Source organism: Mastigoproctus giganteus, chromosome 12, assembly GCF_048544385.1.
Source record: "Mastigoproctus giganteus isolate SK-2022 chromosome 12, ASM4854438v1, whole genome shotgun sequence".
In the NCBI taxonomy this organism is placed as follows: Eukaryota; Metazoa; Arthropoda; class Arachnida; order Uropygi; family Thelyphonidae; genus Mastigoproctus; species Mastigoproctus giganteus.
Genome location: NC_143586.1, coordinates 49,039,885 through 49,063,504, shown reverse-complemented (window position 1 = coordinate 49,063,504; position 23,620 = coordinate 49,039,885). Strand labels below are relative to the sequence as shown.

Below are 23,620 nucleotides of genomic sequence, written 5' to 3'. Positions count from 1 at the left end.
AATCAGGGGTCTGATTAATTGGCATCTGATCCCTTACAAAGTCTTTCCATTCTGCCTCACAAATATTCAGTGTCTACTGCTTGCTGTTTCTGTAGATGGGCAGTGTTCTTTTGAATTGGCATCAATAATTCCTCCACTTTCTTCCAGACATGTGCCACAAGCAGTTCATATCTATTCACTGACCAACTCCAAACTCACAAAACTAACTTTTTTCTCTTCCTCATTTATACCTTCTACTTCTGTTCTCTGGAACAACCTTCCTTCACACGTATTTCTCAAAAATTACAGTGTGCAGTAAATCAAGTCCAATGTCAACAATATGATTATTATTCATTTCATTTTGGATAAAATATAATATAATAAATAGTAATAATAAAATATAACTGTGGTTTAGAAATGGTGTGATGATATTTTTTTAAATGAGTGAAAAGGTGACGATTTAAAATTATCAGTTTTTACCACTGATTTAAAATGTGAATGGGTGTACTTGAATATTTTTTTTTACTTCAGAGTATCACAGTGATAAAGTTATGGTGCTATAAAAATATTAATTAGACATGGTGTATTAGCCCTTTCACAAGCGAGTTCTCAGAATGTGTTGATCCTGTGGCAAGGAATTTTCTGAATGCAGGTGAGCTACAGGTATTGAGTTTATTTGTAGAAATTTGAAGTTTAGCGGAAACAAATACTTTGTATGTAAAACTTTTTACATATGATGCAGTAATATCTTCTACATATATTTATGCATCACATGATTCAGTTTCATCAATTTATAGATCAGAAATCCCCAGAATTTATTTAGTTTTGGCTTTTTGTATGTCCATATTGGACAACTGACACTAACAGATGAGTTTTTATTGATTTTCAAAGCTATTTGGGCGCCTTCATAGCCAGGTGGGCAGGAGCAGCAGTGCATAGCACATGCTTCTTGATTAGACCGGGGTTCGAGCCCGTGACCACCAAATACAGAGGATGCGGAAAGGTCAGGGAATGACCACCGCATATCCCCAGAGTAATATGACCTTAGTTGCTAATGCTCCTAAAAACCAAATAACAACAACAACAAAGCTATTTTCTTATGGCTACCTGATATAAATTGTTTACAATCATTTGGAAATGTAGATAAAGTACAGGCTGGCCTCAATTAACGCGATTAATTTGTCCCGCAAGCACATCGCACTAAACGGAAACACGTTAACCGAATATAATAATCAATAGGAAAAATTATAATTGGTCCTTGACCTTCTGTAATGACCATAAAGAATTTTAAAAATACCTTTTAAATAACTTTTTAACTGTATACAATATAAAAGATAATGAAAATAATTATGGAATTAAATGTTTATTGCATAAAACAGCGGTTCCCAAACTGTGCGCCACGGAATATTTTAAATTTTTGAGGGAAACACAGCGATACTTGACATCTGTTGGACGCCACGCGAACTACTAGCTCGAGGTAGTTCACAGTTTCAACATTTCTTATTAAGTTGTTTGGACCTAACTACTAAACGGAACTGTTAGGTGTTTCTTTGGTCTGGGTGCGCCTTGAAAAAATTACTGAGACATTAAGGGTGCCATGAACCGAGAAAGTGTGGGAACCTCTAACATAAAATACACAATGAAGAAATGACTGTTGTGGAAATATTTGAACAGTGTTGACTTTCTCTTTTCATCAATCAATTTCCGATAGCCGACAACAATCTTCTCTGGGCCCTGGCGAAATAAATATCGCAGAGAACCTCAAACCTTTTGTTTGAGGTTCTATGCAATAAGAAAGATTTCATCTAATTCTTTTATCGTTATCTCCTTCGCGGTAACATTTTCATCTGGCTCATTTAAAAATTTGAATTTTTATGCAAGTGTGCATTGACTTTATTAGCAGGAGACAAACAAGTAACACGTCTTCTTCCGATGGTTGATGGAGCACACCGAGGTGGGCAGCAGGTGAAAAGTGAAAAGTGGTATAATTTTTCAAATAGTGTTAACTGAAAATCATGTTAATCGAACTCACGTTATGCGAGGCCTGGCTGTATAGCAATACCTATTTGAACATTTCTAAACAATCCATTCATAAATGTACGCATTATCTGAAATGACCTTGAAACATCTATATACATAAATACACAGAGCATGTAAATACATTGAAAACATGTATAAAAAACATACTTGTGAAAGGGTTAAGGTTTTATTTTTGCCTGTGGTGTGTGCCTGTATGTACATTGCCTTTTGTAATAGTTTGCATTTGTTGTGGTTATCCCCATCTACTGGGTTGCATTAAAATCAGCTTTAAACTAATAATTTCAGTATTTTGATAAATATGAATTTAACTGAATTAAGGGAAATCATGTTATAACTACTTCATATATTATGCAAATATTTTAGGAGCTGCTTCCTAACCAAAATACACAGTATACAGCTCGTCGTGTTTTGGATGGTGTTCAATATGTATCTGAAACTGTATCATCGGTTACTTCTAAGCCTTCCAAAATGGTTAAAAATTGGATAACAGACAAGATTGCGCCTGATTATTGGACTCCAAATTATTTGATTTACGTAAGTTTAAGCTTATGAATTTTTGATACTAATTTTTTTTTTTCTTTGTAGCAACAAAACTTAATGCAGTTAAGACTAAAATAGGTATATATTATGGGAAAGACTGATTCCAAAAAATTTAAATATCCAATAGCATATTGGATATAGAAAAGGTCGTTAGCTTTCTAAGTTCTTTAAATTTCTGCTATTATGCAATATAATTATAGAATTCTCCAGTGAAGTAGTTAAAATTCCTCTAGTCAAGAATACAGTTGAAAACTTGCATGGTTCACTAACCTGAAGAAAAACTATAATCCATGAAGCCCCCTGGGATTTTTATAATAGTATGTATCTGGGTATTCTGTCAGGGAAATAAGACAGTGCACCCAGATACATTCTAGTATAAATATTACGGACAATCTAACCAATGATGAAATGATGTCAAAATTCAAGTGCAAATAAAAGGAGAATGCATCAACAGTGCAGCCATATACTTTTGATTTTCTAAGTTATTAACTTATTTTTTCTTAACAATATTATTTTATTCTTTTATTCCTTTGTCCATTGGTCAAACTTGTTTTTACTAACAGCCAAAGACAATACCACCTACATATAGGAATAAAGGTTTTTAGATTTTTTTTCTTTTTTTTTTTTTTTTTTCGTCTCCAATCGACAACACTTTTCTGCCACCTTTGGCAACTGCAGGAAAGTGTTCCAGTAGCAGTGCAACACCATAAATTGGGATCAGAATTCTTCATAGCTGCATTTTGGTACCTTTAATAATTTTTAATTACTGTTTAATATGGTAAGTAAAACAGCTATATAATACATAATTAGAAAGGCAAGAGTAACAAACACAGCCATTATAAACATCAACAAAAACTTAGCTATCTAGTAAATTGTGTTCTGTTGGTTTATTTCCAATGCAACGCAATTGATATATCCCAGGGAGGATACCCTCCACCACTTTAAAGAAAAACAAAGATTTTACTAATATAATGATTAATAAAAAAAAAAAAAACTAATATCAATAAAGATTTATTTAAAAAAATAAATAAATGTAAGGAATAGCAATGCTAACTGTGGTGCTGAAGTTTAGAATAATTCAAAACACTGCCCACCCTTGTCAACAAATCAAATTAATAATGGCCACCTTCCCTGTTAGTAACAGCCAAAATACATAAATGTCACAGAGGTTGATAAATGATGCAACTGACTATTACAACATTCATAGCAAACTAACCATAACTGTTTATATATGCTAATTATGACCATGTTCATACACAATATTTAAAAAAAAAAAAGTGAACTACAGTTTAATCTGCTGGAGAACAGTAAAGTTGGCCATTAACAGAGGGAGATCTCATATCAGATTTACCAAAAATCCCCACATCAGCCAAATGAATAAAAAAAAAAAAAAAAAAGTGGTTTTTATTAATGCCTACCTGTTTAGGGGTTTCACAAAAGCCAATAACAGGCATCTTAATGGGTTTTGTTTTTCTTAATAAATAAAATTCCATTTATACTCTGGACATCTCAGTGCAAAGAGTTTACATCATCATTCCGACTGCTTTACTGCACTCTTTGTGACAGCTTACAGTCTGAATCATGTAATTTGCATCTATGTTGCCCAAGACTGCAACCAGTCTAGGCACATCAATCAGTCACTTGAGATCTTAGCCAATAAAGTATATAAAGTAATATACTCACAGTACAAGCTGTATGACTGTAGAAATAAATTTGGTAAATTATGGACTTTGTGTCCAGCAGCCTTCCTCTCATGATTTAGTAAAACCATATTGTTTCATCTATGATGCTTCTAAAACACTGACTCAAATCGATAAAATGCCTTTATTAAACAAAAAACAAAAATACACATACTGACTGTATAAACTGTATATTAAAATAATAATAAAATAAAATATAAAGTTAAATATGTATGTGTATATATAGATTGTCGGATAACCTGCAACCATTATTGCTGATGAAGGTGGCCGCTGCTGCCAAAAGCTCCTGTGTTAGTGGTTTTTAGTGATTTTAAACATCTTTTTAGCACTTTTAATTTTATATTTTATTGCATTTTATTCTTGTTATATAACATCTTATTTTATTTTATTATAATATACAGTTTATACAGTCAGTACATGTATTTTTGTTTTTTGTTTAATAAAGGCATTTTATCAATTTGAATCAGTGTTTTAGTAGCATCATAAATGAATCAGAGTTCCTGACTCCAGAGGCCTCTTCAATGAAAAACCATATTGTATTTACTTATAGCAGTTGAAAATCTGCTAGCCACCAAACATGTAACTTTAATGTAATATAATTGAATATGCCAATTCATCATCCAATTGTGCTTATTTGGAAAACAAATTTTTGTTACCAAAGTGAAATGACTTTCAAAAAGGGTGGGAGGAAGTGGAATCTTAAAAATGTCCAAATATTGCACAGCTGGATATTGGATGTTCTACCTATACTTGTATATACTTTGATAGGATTTTCTGAGGTGGCAACCACAAATGACAGACAGACAGAGCTCTGTTTTTCTAGGCCATGAATCATCTGTGCGGCAATATCTTATCTATACAGTGGAATCTCATTAGTACATTTATGCTTGACACACACAGAGAGAGAGAGAGAGAGAGAGAGAGAGAGAGATCTGATTTTCTGGTCTTGTGTCATCTGCATTGCAATATTTTATCTATACAATGGGATCTCATTAATATATTCGCTTAGCACATTTTCCTACATAATACAATGATTTTCGGAAGTCCTAGTTTCATTCCTATTACCTATATGTGCAAAGATCCCATTTACTAACCATGTTGCCTATAGGTTCTTAGCAGTCATGCCAATGTTCTGTGGGTGCCTAGTGGCCAGATGTTGCTTACCAAGCATTTGTTGCAGCAGTTGCCAGTAAAAGTTTGATATACTGAGGTTTCTTTTTCAAATAAATGCACTGAAGGAAGAAATTGTGGCCTGCGTTCTCAACTGTTTGTTCTAAGCCACTTTCCAGATGGAGTGGAAGAAGTGGTTGTCCTTATTTAGTTGTGCAGTTTTCATAATGGAGAAGCAAGTAAGACAAATTACAAATTCCAAAAAACTGAAAATCTGAAAACTTCTTGTGGACCATAACTTCATGTGAAGCATGTGAATATTGAACATCCCTACATTTACACTCAGTATGACAGTGTCCAAATGGGGGATAATTAAAACGGTATTCAAAGACTGAGTAAGAGAAACTCGTGTGTGAAGGACAACATTGAGGCTCAAGGAAGTGTTGCTAAAGTAGTTCAAGCATGCATGTGCATCGAACATGCCAGTGGATAGAAGCATGGTTTGGGCAAAGGCAGCTGATATTTAGCCAAAAAGGGGGATGGGAGCAAATGATTTTATGGCATTAAATGACTGGATAGAAAGATTTAAGAGACACAGTCTTGTGTACCATTGTGTCCCTGGCGAAAGTGCTAGCATGAGTGTAGTGAAAAAACAAACTGCAAGCCAGCCATTCTTGAAGAATACAGCCCTGAAAACGGAATGTAGAAACTTGCACCACTGGTGATAGGGAAAGCAATGGACAAAATCACCCATTGTTTAATCTTTCTTATGAGCATTAGATGTCAAAATGGGTCAAAGGAGAAAAATTTTACTTTTCATAGATCAGTGTGTGGTCCATCCCTCCAACACCTCATATCTGTAGTATGTAATGGCGATGTTCTTCCTGCCCAATTCAACACTGTGCCTGTGATCAAGATATAACTTGATGTGTGAATAAAAATTATAGAAAGAGACGCATACAAAACAGCTGGCTTTTGTACATGCCACGCAGAAGAAAATTTTCATATTGTATGCAATGCAATTTGTGAAATCTGCATGGGATTCTGTTAATGCAAACACCATGAGGAACAGGGTGGGATTTTGTCATATGCTTCCTGATGGCTTTCCAGTGGTGGATTTGGACAACCACACATTAAAATCAGATGAATGTCAGAAAACTGCTAGGAACAACATTAGTTTGACAATTATGTTGAGTGTGACAGCAGCATCATTATCTTCCAGCCTTCATTGCTAGAAGAAATAGAACAGCATCATGCAGAAAGAGGCACTGATGACAACAAAGACGATGGTGAACAAGAGCTCCCACCATTCCAACATGTCAGCTGTATAAGCCATGGATGCTATGTAATGTTGAGGATGTCATTAATCAGTTGTCAAAAATGGACATGATTATTTACAAATTTGGCCATAATGATAAGAAACAAAGCACTCTTGATTTGTTTTTTAAAAAATGTTTGTTAAATAAATATATATTTTTTAACTCTCATGAGAATTTTCATTAGTACATTTTCCTGCGTATGATGATGTTTTTTTCCTGTCCCCTGAAAAATGTACTAATGAAATTCCACTGTATAAACCAGTTATTTTGCTTCCAGTTCTAATTACACCTGGCAATGACTGGGTCAAAAACTGGATGTTTAATCAAACCGTGGTCTCTTGGAATACCTGAATGTATAATATAGGTATGATATCTTGATGACATCATCAATGCATGGTGGCATGCTGTTGGAATCTGATGACTGCTTCACATAATGTCTTCAGAATTTGCACACAATGTGCAAGACTATAGGTCATACTCAAATTCTGTAGATAGTTTTTCTGTGGTTGGCAGTCATTGCAAAGACAACTGCAATTTGGATTTATTACTAACCTATAATTACATAAAAAATTAAGTTTTTGTTTATTCTTTGACATGACCACTAAATCAGAGGAGTTACAGTTAATTCATTTGGTATTCATTGTATGGATTGTCTTCATTTTGACAATGAATACAATCTTTAACTGTATTTAGTAGTCATGCAGACATGAACCACAATTCACTCAAACGCATGTACTAATGCTTTTTCACATTTTACCACCTGGCTACATTGGGTGAATGACTAAACTTCACTCTGTGTAACAAACACTATTCATTTGAATAACTAATTAAAATTAAAATAGGATGGTGCTATGATTTTTCTCTAAATTTTATCACAGATTGTTTCATTCTATTAAAACTATTAAAAAACCTGATTTTTTAATAGTTTTATAATAGATTTCTTTGTATGTTTTTAAGGTTAGGTTTCCTAACCTTTAAATGTAAATTAGCCATTGAGATTAGCCGTAATCATGAAAACTTTAGAAAAGGGCAAAAGAAGTGCGAGTTTTTTAATAGATTTTAATTTAGACTAAGGCGCGTTTAGGGCTAGAGCCTCAAGCTGCGAACAAATTTAGACTATGTATATAAAGTGCTTAGCATCATAATACACAGCCATTTCTGAGTAAACAGAAGATTTTTAAGGTGGCATCGTTTTAGGTTATATCTCATATTGTGAATGCCTTCACAACGAGTTGCCATGATATTGCACTACTTCGAATAAGTAACGCTTCACCTAAGGAGAAGACTATCTGAGAATAAGTAACACTAGTCTTCTCCTTAGGTGAAGCGTTACTTATTCGAAGTAGTGCAATATCATGGCAACTCGTTGTGAAGGCATTCACAATATGAGATATAACTTAAAACGATGCCACCTTAAAAATTTTCTGTTTACTCAGAAATGGCTGTGTATTATGATGCTAAGCACTTTATATACATAGTCTAGATTTTAATTTTTGGCTAGTGAAAAAAGCTAGGTTAGTTTATGCCGATGAGGCATAAACTAACCTAGATTTTTTCACAGGCATAAACTAACCTAGCTCTTATGCTGATGAGGCATAAACTAACTTCAGAACAGAGCGTGCACTCCATACTGTTTATGGAGTGCACATACTGTTCTGAAGTTTTACTATTTCCTTACCTAACTTTAAAGGTTATGTTAGGAAATACAGCAATAGGAAGAGAAAGAAAGAGTCTTTATATATATACTTACCAGGATACCTGCCTGCCCACTGATGAGTGAGCCAACAAGCTCCGAAATGGTGCCATCTGGGTGGTGGTACCCACTGAGAATAAATAACAGTAGTCGCCTCTACTAGAGGAGCATTATTTATTCAAAATAGTGCAATACCTGGTATCTTGTTGTGAAGATAGCCAAATATGAGATAAAATCAAACGATGCCTTTATGCTGCTCAGGTAATTAAATTTATGGGTATGGTGCATTTTATACTGATATTATATAGTTTATATATATACATATCATAACATCAGTCAGTCACTTAACGTGATAATGTTATCATCTGTTGCGTTCACGCACCGATCAGCCCATTATCTGTCACCCCCTGCATGTCAATAAATATATCGTTCTCAACTTCTAAGATCTATTTACTGAGAATGCAGGAAAAAACTGTGGTAGCAGCAAACTAGTTTGTCTGGTAAGTTTCCCATAGTTTGCCATGGTTCTCATGTTGGCTTTCTTTTTTACCTTCACCAGAAAAGTTTGAAATAGCCATAAGCTGAGTATGTTAAAGAGACTTCCATGGGCTATTTGATATGGGTAGTCATGAATCACATAAAATAGGGTGTTATAAAATTGTGTTGTCTCAGTTCCTGTTGTTTATCAGTTAAGTCTGTATTGAGTTTGTCAATAGTAGGCAGCATTTGTTTTAGAAGAAATTTGCCTGAAATCTTTAGCCTATTGCACTCCAAAAGGAGGGCAGGTTTAGATCTGGGGGATGGCTAGGGAGATTCTCAAGAGCATGGCCTCTCTCGTGTACTAGGCTCTGAGATCAACTCAGAAATTGTCTTTGTAGTGCAAACTTTTTTTTTTTTTTTGTAGCATATCAGCAAGTGGTAGTCACCTTTCAGATTTTAAGAATTTTAGCTCTCTTTTAAAAACCACTACTTTATTGTATAGACACAATGTGATGGCCGAGGGTCACATTTTGAATCCAAAGCAGGTTGAGGCATAGATTTCAATTACTACATTCTTTTTAATGAGGAATATGCTCCTCACACACAAAATAGCTGCTTCTTGATGGTCCAACTGAGGGAGTAGTAGTTATCTGTTAATTTGTCAATGTGTTATTTGAAGGAAAGTTTTGTGTCATCTTTGACGCTGAAATCTGTATGGAGTGAATCAGTGGTTTATGCCCTCCAGAGAGGTTTACGGTTGTTCAAGTTGTCAGTGTCTTCATCAGGATTGTCTTCTGGAAACAGTCTTGCGATAATTGCCTCACCAATGGTAAACCAGTCTGAAGTATACCCTCCTTAAAACTGAACAAAATGATATATCTCTGGGGTAATGAGCTTATCTCTACAAATTTTATATACAAGCCCCCCATGGATCAGAATTACCAGCCTGTGACACCAGATTCTGCCATGAGGACCTCTGCATCAGCATTGTCTTTGCAGATTCCTAAAGTGTAGAAAGCACGAATTAAGAGCTAAAAGGATTGAAATTCTGCAATTTACTGTTCATAATATATTTGCAACCACCTCTCCCACATACTATACCGAGAAGTCATGCTGGTCATTGCTTTCTTCTGTTCATAGTCACTGAAAAAGATTAAGGCATATTCCCGACACGGATAATATGCCGTGGTCAGCCTGTGTTCTTCTGTTACACCCTATTAGAGAATTAGGAGAGAGTGATTTTCCTTTATTCTGGAAATTAATCTGTTCTTTCTCGAGAAATGAGTCATCCACACTTTCATTAAATTTCACCTGTCTCTGTTTACAATGTAAACATGGTAGGAACAAGTGGGCCCTAGTTTAGATCAGGACATTAAAAAAGAAATTGCTTTAAAAATTTCAGATTTCAGAGGCCCCGTTCTATCATGAGGCCTGAAGCTAGTGCCTCATGCACCTATTTATAAGTATGGCCCTGTGAGATACAGAAAATCACTTTAAAGCAGTGGCCACAGAAAAACCTGGAAGCATCATATTCTAAGCCAGTGGTGTCCAATGTTTTCACATACAGGGGCCATATTCAAAGTGAGATTTGTTTCGTATGTCACACTGGGTGATTCAAGAAAAATTATGGTGTGTTACATTTTCATTGAGGTGTACTGTACATACACTTTTGCGCAGCCACCAAGGTCAAGCAGAAGGCATGCCATAATTGGAATCCCAGAACATTTTGATAGCTCATATATATACACAAGCTTCTGGATGGGCATGTGCATATTTGATACAAAACATAGATAAAAGAAACAGAATTCACAGCACCAACACGTGGCTTCATAACTTCAACACTCACATATTTGCAGCAACAAGTCTTTTAAATTGTTTATTTCCACTTATTTTAGCATCGAATGTACACAGTTCTTAAAATAATTATCAAAATTTAAAATGCTGTTTTGGTTCATTTTCTATGCAGGCCGTGTAAAATTTATTCGCGGGCTGGGTACAGGCCGTACGTTGGACACAACTGTTCTAAGCCATAAGTTTAAAAGAAGACAAAAGGTGTAGTTTGAATAGTATTAGCCATGAGTCATGATTGAGCACAACCAGAGCCATGTCATGGACCTGAATTGTGAACAAACTATTCAGTCATATCATAGCATGAGCTTGATTAAGATTAGGAGCCACGTTGCTTTGGGATGTTAAGGCAAAATATCCTACAGTCATTTAATTTGCATTTGCAATGTCAGCAATTTCTTGTTTTTTAAACTTCAAGCTTAGATTATGATGCTCAGGAAGGTTTTCCTAATGAGCAATACACCATAATTGTGGTGGTAGCAATTTAGCTTTATTACCAATGGAGCTGTGCCATATTAGATGTCAAGAATCTGAGCAAAGTCTCAGTGTCACGAAATTTATGAGCCCTTACTGTATGTAAAACTGCTTTACAAGTAAATTCACTACAGTATTTTAAAATTTAATGTACAAATAACTTGATTGATAATATCCTTACATCTTGATTAATAATAATACCCTACTTGTTAATAATAATATCCTACTTGTAATTATTCTCAGCAATGTGAGCAGTGCAAAAAAGAGTTTGGCCCTTTGGACACAAAACATCATTGCAGAGCTTGTGGTGAAGGATTTTGTGATGATTGTTCATCTAAAACTCGTCTAGTTCCAGAACGAGGCTGGCCCTCTCCAGAAAGGGTGTGTGACAGGTGCTATGAAACTGGTAAGATTTTTATTTATTTATTTGTTATTTTTGGCAGTTTTCTGTTCCTTGTGATATTTATGGGGCATTGTTTTTTTTTTTTATTATTATTAAATTAAATTTATTTGGTTTAGTCCAAACAGGGATTTCAATCTCTGTGAAGAAATGTTTTCTTTTTTTTTATAATCATACTTTTTTCTATTAAAATTATTATGTAGAATTATATATATAAGTGTTTGTGTATATATAAATTAATTAATTTCATGTTAATTTTTTAAATTATTTTGATATCAATTAAATGGAATTTGAAGACTTTTGCAGTAATTAAAAAACATGATAGATTAATTAAACCAACTGGGTTGATGATTTGGGAGTGTAGAAAAATTTATCATTTGTCTTAATCTGTAATTTGTATGAAATACACTTGAAGCAAGAATATTATAGAAAACAGAAGTAGAGGGCAGTGAGTGATGAATGAAGAAATGCTGGTTTGATTTGTATTTTATTGGCACATTAGCAACTAAGGCTATAATGCGCCAAATCCAGGTTATATATAAAAAGTTAAACATTCAGTGACCTAATTAGTTAGGCCACCATGTCGAGATATAACACAGATATAAAAGTAAAAAATATATCAACAAAGAAATAACAATAAAAGGTAAATTTTAAATATGAGTAAAAAGGTTTATTGATTTTCAATAGCTAAAAACAGCAGACACATTGTCATTGTCGGATAAAATCTTACTGAGTGTATAAGGCTCAGCCAGATGACTAAAAGCGGTAAAATAAAAATCACATTCATGTCTAAAATGTGACATATACTTAAATAGGTGTCACAGTTCTCACACATAGGACAGTCATCTGCCCTCAGCAGAAATGCATGTGTAAGATGACTGTGTCCTATGCGGAGGCGAGCTAACAACTTCCTCTCTGCGATTCCTGCGCAGACTAGACTGCCAATGTCAGATTACAGGCTTTATCTTATAGAGCTTGTTTGTGACTTGCTCGTGCCAAGATTGTTGCCATTGGGAGAGTAATTTTGCGTATATTAGATGCCTGTAGTCTGCATAGGGGACTAACAGGCAATAAGCATTGTGGGGTTCTGGTGACCTGGCCGCAGCATCTGCCAGTTCATTTCCCACTATCCCAATGTGGCTTGGAATCTAGCAGATAGCAGAAATGAATGTCAAAAGAACACTCAGACAGAGAGTGTAGTGTCTGCTGAATCCGGGTCACAAATGGATGAGGATTATACCTCATACCCGATAAAACCTGCAGTGTACTTAGAGAGTCAGTGTACACCATACACCTTTGATACCTATGGTTTTAATGTGGTCCAAGGCTAACTCTGTAGCATACAACTCAGCTGTATATATGCTGCATTCTTGGGGAATCTTTCCAGATATAGAACAACCTGGAAAGATAGCAGCAGATCCAACAGACAACTCCGACTTCGAGCCATCAGTGAAGACAGGCAAGAAGTCGGACTATTTGGCCCTGTGGGCAGAGTAGAGTTGGTGGTAGACAGAAGATGGAGTTATGGACTTACTCCAGTTTTTAAGGGAGGAGTCACATGATGGAAAGCGAGCATGCCAGGGTGGAAGTGACTGCCTTGGTGACTGGGCAACATTGTCTACCATGATGTCGAGCTCTCTGAGAAGCTCTTGGACACGGATACCAAAAGGCCGGTTGGCAGTCAGTCTGACGAGTGTTATATAGGTTTTCCCATTTTGGCTTGAAAACGGATGTCCACGTAGGGTTGTCTGGCAAGGATTTTAATTTAAAGGTATATTTTAAAGACAATTGCTCTCGTCGAAATGACATTGGTGGTTCAGTTGCTTCGACATATAAACTCTGGACAGGGAATGTTCTAAATGCTCCAATAGCAATACAGATGGCTTGGTGGTGAACTGGGTCCAGCCATCTAAGTACACTGTTTCTAGCCGATGCGTACACTTGGGACCCATAGTCTAGTTTAGATCGTACAAGTGCCTGATAGAGGCTGAGTAAAGTGGAGCGGTCTGCTCCCCATTTATTAGAAGAAATAGAGTGCAGGAGATTCAACCCTCTTGTGCACTTTGTCCGCAGTTGACGAATATAAGGTAAAAATGTCAACTTCTTGTCGAAAATGAGCCCCAAGAATTTTGTCTCGGGTGCTACTGGAATGATGTCTTGTCCGAGTTTAAGTTCTGGTTCAGGGTGAAGGGTCCGTTTGCAACAAAAGTGTACGCAAACAGTCTTCTGTGGCGAGAACCTAAAACCATTAGTCACTGCCCAAGAGTTGACGTGGTCTATGGCATGCTGCAATTGTCTTTCAATGGCCCTCATATTGCATGACTGCAAAAAGATGCTAAAGTCATCTACAAAGAGGGCACTGTTTACGGTTGGAGGAAGTTGTTCAGTTATAGAGTTAACTTTGATAGCAAAAAGCATAACGCTTAAAACTGATCCTTGTGGAACTCCCTCTTCTTGGCAGAATGGCCGGGACAGAGTGGATCTTACACGAACTTGGAAAGACCGGTCTGTAAGGAAGTTTTTAATAAAGAGGACAATGTGTCCTCTAAGACCAAAATTAAAGATGTCTTTTAAAATTCCACATCTCCAAGCCATGTCGTACGCTTTTTCCATATCAAAGAAAACCGACACCTGGTTCTCACGTTTCAGGAAAGCATCACATATAGATGTTTCCAAGTGGATTAAATGGTCAAGTGTTGACCTGTTCCTTCGGAAGCCACACTGTATCCTGGAAAGGAGGTCGTTAGCTTCTAAATACCACAAAAGACGAGCATTGACCATTCTTTCCAGGATCTTGCACAAGCAGCTCGTCAGAGTGATAGGACGGTCATTTTTTGGTATTTTTGGATCCTTTCCTGGTTTCGGAAAGGGAAGGATGGTTGCCATATGCCATGAGTCCGGAAATGTCTCTTCAATATATATTCGATTATAGAGACGGAGCAAACGATCCATGGATTCCGATGAAAGATGTTTAATCATCTCATAATGGATGTCGTCTGGCCCAACAGCACTCGCCTTGGATAGTGAGAGTGCTGCTTTCAGCTCCCACTGTGTAAAGGGCTGATTGTATTCCTCGCGATTGTTAGAGGACAGCTTCAGGTGATGTTTTTCTGATCTTTGTTTGAGTGCGAGGAACTCTGGGGGGTACGATGTTTCTGAAGACACTTTAGCGAATGTCTCCCCGAGAGTATTTGCAATTGCAGTTAGATCTGCAATTGTACATCCATTATGTTCCAGGATCGATGAAGGGTGTGAGGTGTATTTGCCCTTCATTTTCCGAACTTTGTCCCAGATGGCTTTGGGATTGGCAGCCCGTGTAAGGGAAGATGAAAATTTTATCCAAGATTCCTTTTGGCTCTGACGTCTAATGTACCGTGCTTTGTCACGTGCACATTTGAAGGCTATTAAATTATCTGTGGTGGGGTAACGACGAAATATTCCCCATGCTTTGTTTTGAGCCTTCCTAGCTGCTGTGCATTCTCCATTCCACCATGGTTTTAAAACTTGGAAAGTGGGATGATGTCCTTGAAATTGCAACTGCTGCTGCCTGGACTATACTTTCTGTGATGTGTTTTACTGACTCATTAATTGGCTCCTGGCCGACTATAGTGATATTGAATGTTGCCAGATGACGAAAGGCATTCCAGTCGGCGTGATCGATCTTCCAACGTGGTATCCTCGACTGGTGACATTGTCTCTCATTTGAAATAGTGGATAACACGGGGTAGTGATCACTACCATAAAGGTTTTCTTCAACCTCCCATGTACTCAGAGGCAGGAGGGAAGGGGAGCAGATGGAAAGATCAATGGCAGTAAATGTACAGGTAGCCGTGTGGAAAAAGGTGTTTTGACCCCACATTTAGAAGGGCCAGATCATTGTTTTCAAGCAATCGCTCGATAATCCGACCTCTTCTGTTGATGTCAGAACTACCCCACAGTGGATTATGCCCATTGAAATCCCCTAATAATAGAAAAGGGGGGTGGCAGTTGCTTAATGAGATCATTAAGGTCTGCCTGGGCGGTGTCGTTCCCAGGTGGCAAATAAATGGAGCAAACAGTTAAAAGGAACCCTACTGTAAGACGAACTGCTACAGCCCCTAGATTAGTGGTAAGAAGCACAGCTTGAAAGGGGTTGTGGTTACCCACAAGGATAGTGACTCCTCCGTGGGCAGGTCCATCCCCAGCTCTGTCTCTGCGAATAACTGAGCAGTTACGTAAGTAAGGGTCCTCATTTGCCTTTAAATACGTCTCCTGTAAGCAAAAGCAAGTTGGTTCATGCTTAATCAGGAGAGCCTTGAATTCATCTCTATTTATACGAAATCCATGGCAATTCCATTGGAGAAATTTAAATGTACCCATTATTTTGATTTACTGGGCCCATCTGGTGGCTTCTGAAGGGTTGAGGGCTTCATTTTCTCAGTCCTGGGTTTATCTCTCTTTGGAAAGACTGGACGTTGGCCTGTATCCATTTCTTCTTCTTCTTTCGCAAAGAGTTCCAGGATAGACTCATTCTGTACCTCCTTATCTTCAACATCCATTGTCTCTTGGATTGTAGATGCCTGTTCCCCTTTCTTCGGAGTTTCTTTAGTACTCTGTTTTGGAAGTGGTGGAGCACTAGGAGGTACAGATATAGCAGTGGCGATTGACTGTGATTTTTGGGTGGGCTTTTGGGAACTTAATAAATAGCGCGCAATGGGTGTGAATGACTCCCTTGGTGGAATACTCGTATCAGTCTGAGTACCAATGGTACTTTTCCCAGAAGCTTTCTGGGTGTATGAGGGCTTGGCGCTATTTATAGGTTGGATGCATCTTCTGGCCTCCTGATAGGAGATGTTTAGCTCTGTTTTTAGTTTTTGAATTTCCTTCTCATCTTTCCACCGCTGGCATGCTCGAGAGTATGCAGGGTGTTCTCCTTGGCAGTTAGTATAACTTGGCTAAGAAGCTAAACATTCCTTGCTCTCGTGGTCTTTAGCACCACATCTAGCACAGGCAGGGTTGCCACGACAAGCTGTTTGAGAGTGGCCATACTTTTGGCATTTAAAACACCTCAGTGGGTTCGGGATATAAATCCTCACTGGGCAGTTTAAATAACCTGCTTTTATGGAACTTGGAGGCTGTGGGGTGTTAAACATTACGATGAGAACTCGGGTAGGGACGAGATTCCCATCCTTCCGTATCGATATTCTTTTGACAGCCGTCACTCTTGGTCTTTAAGTTCAGAGCAGATCTCTTCTTCAGAAACATGAAGAAGATCCCACTCTGATATGACACCGCGTGAGAAATTCAAGGTTTTATGGGGAGTAACGATGATGGGTAATCCCCCCTAACGAAGTGGCTTTCAGTAGTTGCTGTGCATGTTTTTGGCTTTCAGCCTCAACTAAAATGTCTCCAGAACGTAGCCTTTTGACAGATTTTGGAGGGTTAGAAGGATTAGAAGGGTTGACGTGTCAACCCTTCTAATCCTTTCTGGATGAAAAAGGGTGACATTTTCCCGAGTGCCTGCTCTCCGGTGGAACGGAGAATGAGGAAAAGCGGTGTCACAGATGGTGGTGTATCCTCAGTTCTGGCTCTTTTTGCAGAGGCATTTTCTGCGGTTTCGTCTCGATTAGGTAGGGGCCTTGTTGGGGCCCCAGAAGAAATAGAATTTAAATTACTCATATGCATAAGATAAAAATTTCAGATGCCCTAAGTACCTCACCCACCATGGAGCCCTACGAGGGGACGCCCACTCGTGAACTAGCAGGTACTGCGTACACGAATAGGACGCCAAGTTAGCTTAGAGGCACCATACCTACATTTCCAATAAGCCTTGATCCCGTCCCAGGACCAAAGGGAGGGAGGCTTGTTGGAATGCAGTTGACCCTAGCAGTAAGAACCACCCGCCGATTGATCCCAGTTGGGCTGGTCCGGGACCACCCGTCTTGTCGAAGCAGGGGCCAAAGTGGTGTATTAAGGCTGGGCCCCTCAACCACCAGGATCCCCTTTCCGAATTCCACGGGTCGCGGCGCACAGCTGCACATGCCGGATTCCAATGATGTAACCCTGGAACTAAGGTATGGGCGTTAGATCCCAGTGATGCTAATCTGGAAAACCAGCACCATCACTGGGAGGTCCCCTCACCACGTACAGGTGCCCACATCGAGGGGAAGAAATAAAAGTCAATAGATGCTTACGTGGTAGTCCTAGCTCAGGACTAAGCAGATTTCTATAGTCAGATCTGCTTCCATTTTTTTTCAGAAGTCTCTAATCCACTTATTTCAATTCACTTAATCTTGGAGCAAGTATACTTTAGTATTCTAACAACAACAACAAAAAAACAAACTGAAAATATTAGAATTATGTAAGTGTGAATTTTACTGTTCTCCTGTGTGAGGTTACTTTTTTAATTGAAGAAGTGTAGCCATAAAATTCATTAGACTTCATATTTGAGTACAAAATGCACTGCACACTCAAGGTTGCATAGTTTTGAATGAAAGTTTTTTTTTTTTTTGTAACAAGACTCCTGTTGCTAAAGAAATGATTTGCTCTTATTATTCAATATAGCATAAAAATCAAAAATAAAAATTTAAAGCAGCTTAACCAATTTATTACTTTTTTTTCTTTTTTTTTTTTTCAAAAAATACTGACTGCTTACCAGTGTACTACTGTGTGCCTGTGATCATAATTTTTTTTTTTTTTTTTGTCATGCAGATTTTACATGTTGTTACTAAGATGAACTATTACTAAGGTATCTACCTTGTGAAAAGGCATAATTAATGTATATTTAATGATTGCTCATTTCTTTAATTTGATAGAAATGGGACTGTGGCACTGTTATCCTTGTTCTAACTAACTCAGAGAAATATAGAAAATTAAGATTCCAGTTCAGAAGAGCAGTGCCCATAAAAATTCCATCAAATAGTAGTCCTTCATTCCTACTACTCATGTTCTCTGGAAGAGACTTTCTTTACATAACAGACTGGAAAGAAAGTGATGTCAAAATATGCTAAGTGGAAGGCATTATGTAGAAGTGAATACTCAAAATTTATTAAAAATTAGTCACATGACTCCCTGTTACATTAGTATGCAAAATGCATTAACTTAAATTTATGTAGGAAAATTTTTAAAATGAAATATAAAATTGTAAAAACCTATCTGTAAAATCTATTTAATAGTCAAATAGGGACATCTGCTTTACTGCTATGTAGCTCATAAAAATAAACTATATTAACCTTGTATTCTTAATGTTTGTAAAAATATTTTTAATCTGGAGTAATTTGTGTATATAATGTGTTTACATTGTACAGTATAGACAGTATATGTACAGGGTGTTTTTGAAAGGTCTCACCAGGCTGTCTGGACGTGTTCTATTGTTCACAGGGAGATAAAAGTTCATGTGGATGTAGGTCCAGAAATGCTTCTCTTCTGAGTTATAACCATTTTCTTTTTTTTTTTTTTCTTTTTTTTTATTAAGGATGTTTATCGAGTTAAATTTTTCTGTTGAAGTTTTTTTTTTATTATTATTATTATGAAAACCACAAATGCAAAAGGTATTAGAACCTATAGTACCATGCATGGGTTGATGGTTGAGAAGATGAAAGAATATACTTATTGACATTAGACTTGAATTTCTTTAGATTATAATTTTCAGGAAATATGCATGAAGGGAGATTGTTCCACAAAACAGAAGTTTAAGGGAAAAATGAAGAAGAAAAAAAGTTGGTTCTCCAAGTTTGAAGCTGGACAGTAAGTGGATGCTGACTGGTTGCAGCATATGTCCAGATTGGTTTGAGAGAGGGGAAATTGCAGAAGCCAGTTCAGTAAAACAATGCCCCTGGAAGAATCTATAGAAAAAGCATGCAGCAAAAACAGAAAGTCTATAAGAAAGAGCAAAGAGGCTTTTAAAAGACTGGCCACTAATTAACCTAACTGACCTCTTTTCAATGGCATATAGAAGCCTGAGGGTCTGGGGACACCACAGATATGGAAACAGTATTCCATGGAAGGCCAGATTTGAGATTTATAAAGAGTGAGTAGCTGTTTAGAAGAAAGGTAATGCCAAGAGCAAAAGAGAAAACACAGTTTTTAAATGCAGAGGAAGCAATATTTGTGATGTGCTTATGCCAAGAGAGAGAGAGATTAGAAGTTTAAGTAATCCTAATAGAGATATGTGATCTTTTATAGAAATCTGGGTATCATCAAAGATGAACACAGGAGCAGAAGAATCCTTTTTGCAAGATATTAGACAGGACTAAGTTTTAAAAAGGTTGAAATTAACTAAGTATCTTTGCCCCATTGGAGAATTACCTGGAGATCAACATTTGAAGAATTGGTAATGGATATTTGAAAAGTTGAGGCTGTTTGACCAGGCAAGGTTTCTTAACCTGGAAGGTGGAATACAATGTGCTATCATCAACAAAACTATCCAGACAATGGAAGAAAGTCATTAATATACAAGAGGAAAAGAGTGGGAGAAAGAACTGATCCTTGGGGAATACCAGCATTAGTACAGATGTTAGAACACAGAAAACCACCTACCACTACCCTCAGTGAGTGGTCAGAAAGAAAACTGGATACCCAGTTACAAAAACATTCAGCAACCCAGAAGATGGAAGCTTATTTAAAAGACCTTTATGCCAAACATGATCAAAAGCATTTAAAATGTCAAGAGCAATTGCATGAGTTTCACCAAACATTTCCACTGAATTTATCCATAGCTGAGTAACAGAAACCAGTATATCACCAGTGGACCAACACTCAGGGAATTCAAATTGACAATTATTGATCAGATGGGAGGTTTCAAGATAGTTTAGGAGTTGGCACTTAATGAATTTTTTCATTACTTTAGAATGAATAGAAGTGATTGCAGTAGGATGATAATTGGATGGAAGGGATTTGTCACCCTTCTTAGGAACTGTAGAAATGGCTGGATATGAGCAAATTTCCAAACAAGGAAAAACACCACTAGAATAAGAAAGTGTAAAGAGATTGCACAGAACAAGAATAAGCTCAGGTGCACAGGTTTTGAGAACAAGTGCAGAAATGCCATCAGGGCCTGTAGCTTTCTTGGCATCAAGATTGTTCAAAATTCTTCTGACATACTTTTGACAGATATACTAGAAATGGTAGAAGGTGGTTTACCAAGGTCACCAGTACAAGAGTTAGAAGAAAAGTAGGATGCTAGCATGTCAGCTTTATCTTTGGCTGAGATAAAGAAATAGAACCATAAGGTTTTAACAGAGGTGGGAGTACAGATGGGCAACAGTTTCAGCCAATAGCTTTTAAAAATGGCCAGATTGCTCTGCTACAGGTTGAACAAGAAGCAAGTTTTGTACTCTTGGGCTGTTCAAAATCTATTTTGAACAACTTAAGAGTACAAAACTTTCTTCTTGTCCAGCTTTAGTTGAGCAAGCTGGCCATTGGACTGATTAATAGCTACTTTACAATTATTACAAGCTTTGGTGTAGGCAGAAAATGAACCTGAAGATTTGGATTCAAGCTAATTGCAGTAAGCAACATTCTTATCTTGAACAGCCTTAGAACATTTATTGGAACACCAAGGTTTTGATAAAGGACAAATTTTTAAGGTGGAATAAAGGATTTCATTCCTGCAAGAATAATTTCACTGCACAATCTGAGCTAACATTGACATCAGATGATTTAAAATAATAATCCAACCAAGGAAAAGAAGAATAAAAATCTTACATATCATCCCTTGTAATGCTAAACGTGTGGCTGAGAATAGCTACAAGAGAAAGTCTCCAGTGGCGAAGAGATCAACACCAAGTTGTGCTCTGAGGCATCTAAAGGACTGCTTGCCTCCATTGTATACTTGGGAAGGTTCATGATAAAAAGACCAAGAGTGTTGACTGTGGTTAGGATAATCTAGTATTCTGGTAGGTAAATGAACAATCTGTGCAAGGTAATTAGTAATTGCAAAAGCCTCAGTATCTCGACCAGCTGGGTCCGTGTGGCTAGACAACTGAACCAGCCGGAATTGTGAATATTAAAATCACTAAGGAAAATTATCTCACTGTTAGGAAAGTTGGACTGGAGAAAGTAGAGCTTCAAAGAGTTCCAAGTGATTAGTGGAATTGGGAGATTGATAGAGGCAACAGATGAAGCTGACAGAATAAGGTGGAGAGATTTTAAGCCAGAGAAGATCAAAAAGAGGAGATTCCAAATTACTGTTTCTGACAGGCAATATTGGAGCAGATGTGTGCACAAGTATTACCTTTGAAGGACAAGGAATCGTACAGTGAATAATTAGGACAACTGAGATGAGTAGTGGTTGAATCAACGATAATTGAGATTCTGTCAGTAAAAGTAAGTGGGGCTTGGCAGAATGCTAGTGGAAATGGACATTCATTGAGATTGGAACCTGAGGCCACATATATTTGTGAAACGAATGAGGATGTGTTTGGGAGGTTTAAACCTTTTCACAGGCAAATTTGTTCTATTAGTTCAACAATTAATGAGATATTCAATAGAAAAGAAAAGATGGAGGAGACGTATGAAGTAACGAAATGTTTGGATATGGCATACACACAGCAAGGGTGTTTGTTGTTATGTTATTTTGGTTTTTAGGAGCATTAGCAACTAAGGCCATATTGCTCCTGGGATATGCAGTGGTCATTCCCTGACCTTTCCGCATCCTCCATATTTGGTGGTCACGGGCTCGAACCCCGGTCTAATCAAGAAGTATGTGCTATGCACTGCCGCTCCTGTCCACCTGGCTACGGGGCGCCAGCAAGGTTGTACCCATCTCCTTGACATAATATGGCCTGGCAGAGTCGAGGCAGTGAAATTATGGGGAATTGCCAATAAGTTTGGTCAGGTGGACTATCTAATGGCCAGCCTGCAAACACCATTTTAGAGCTGTACCCTGAAAAATGTAAGGAAGATTGGACCTTGCCATGATGCCCATCATAACCACGAAAGGCATCAATGGAAGAGAGGGAGGTTTCCAGAGCTTTGCTCTAGAGACATGGGTTTCACCACTTTGGGTCTCCCATTGGAGGGTTATACCCAGGGTTAATAACACCCTGATCATATTGTGAAGGTGCAAGAGGAGGATTTGGTTGCCACAGAACAACTGGACTTCACCAAAATTCATTTCATTTGACTTGAGTGTCACTTGAATATCAGTTCCATTGGCATTTTCAACTTCCAGGTAGCAAGTTGTTGTTGTTGTTATTTGGTTTTTAGGAGCATTAGCAACTAAGGCCATATTGCTCCGGGATATGCGGTGGTCAATCCCTGACCTTTCCGCATCCTCAGTATTTGGTGGTGACGGGCTCGAACCCCGGTCTAATCAAGAAGCGTGTGCTACGCACTGCTGCTCCTTCCCACCTGGCTACGGAGGCGCCCAGGTAGCAAGCCCTAGCTTGTCATACCCGAGAGAATATCTGTGACCAGCCACAAGGGCCAATGAGAAAAGTATTTAATGCTCACTGTAAGTGACTGATGAGAACTTTATGTCTACATGAGAGCAGGTGTTCAAAGTGCCTCCTTCAACAGCAGTACTTGCCACAAGGCATCTTCTCGTAGATTGTTAAACTCATTTAGAAATTACTAGAGCATTTTCAGATGTTTGACAACTTCTTGGAGAACTTATGCATTACAAACTGGAGTAGCATAAACAAGAGCCTTGAGGTGTCTCCATAAGAAGAAATCCAGTGGATTTAAATTGGGAGAGCATGAAGTTGGTCCACTTCTACCAATCCAGTAACCAAGACTCTGGAATGACTAATGTCTACCCAGAAGTAGACAGCTTTGTTCCAAAATTTTATGCATCTAGAGTGATATCGGATATACATATGATTCAGATTTACTTCTCATCTTACTTATTGCCAGGTGTATTTACTCTATGGAAAGCAATTCACTCTATGAAAAAAGAAAATGGGCTGTAACTTGGAAGCATTACTTCCAAGTTACCAAGCATTACTGATCATATAAACTTTTTCTGTGCTTAGTAGAACAAGCCCCCAGTCTGATGAGCCCTTTCATAAACACTGTATATGGAAAGTTATATTTACATTAGATATTTATATTTATT

The 23,620-nt window shown here is 37.5% G+C and overlaps 1 protein-coding gene and 1 non-coding gene across 2 annotated transcripts in view; both read left to right on the top strand.

Moving 5' to 3' along the window:
- Window positions 1–23,620, top strand: part of LOC150077030 (zinc finger FYVE domain-containing protein 1-like) — a 102,057-nt gene that overhangs the window by 73,320 nt on the left and 5,117 nt on the right. The window contains exons 10-11 of the mRNA XM_090386672.1: window positions 2,383–2,553; window positions 11,427–11,589. Coding sequence (XP_090242798.1) covers window positions 2,383–2,553; window positions 11,427–11,589 — 334 coding nt within the window. The remainder of the gene's footprint in view (window positions 1–2,382; window positions 2,554–11,426; window positions 11,590–23,620) is intronic.
- LOC150077031 (small nucleolar RNA SNORD36) lies at window positions 392–470 on the top strand. The gene has a single exon (XR_016547751.1). It is a non-coding gene; the product is annotated as a small nucleolar RNA SNORD36 (small nucleolar RNA).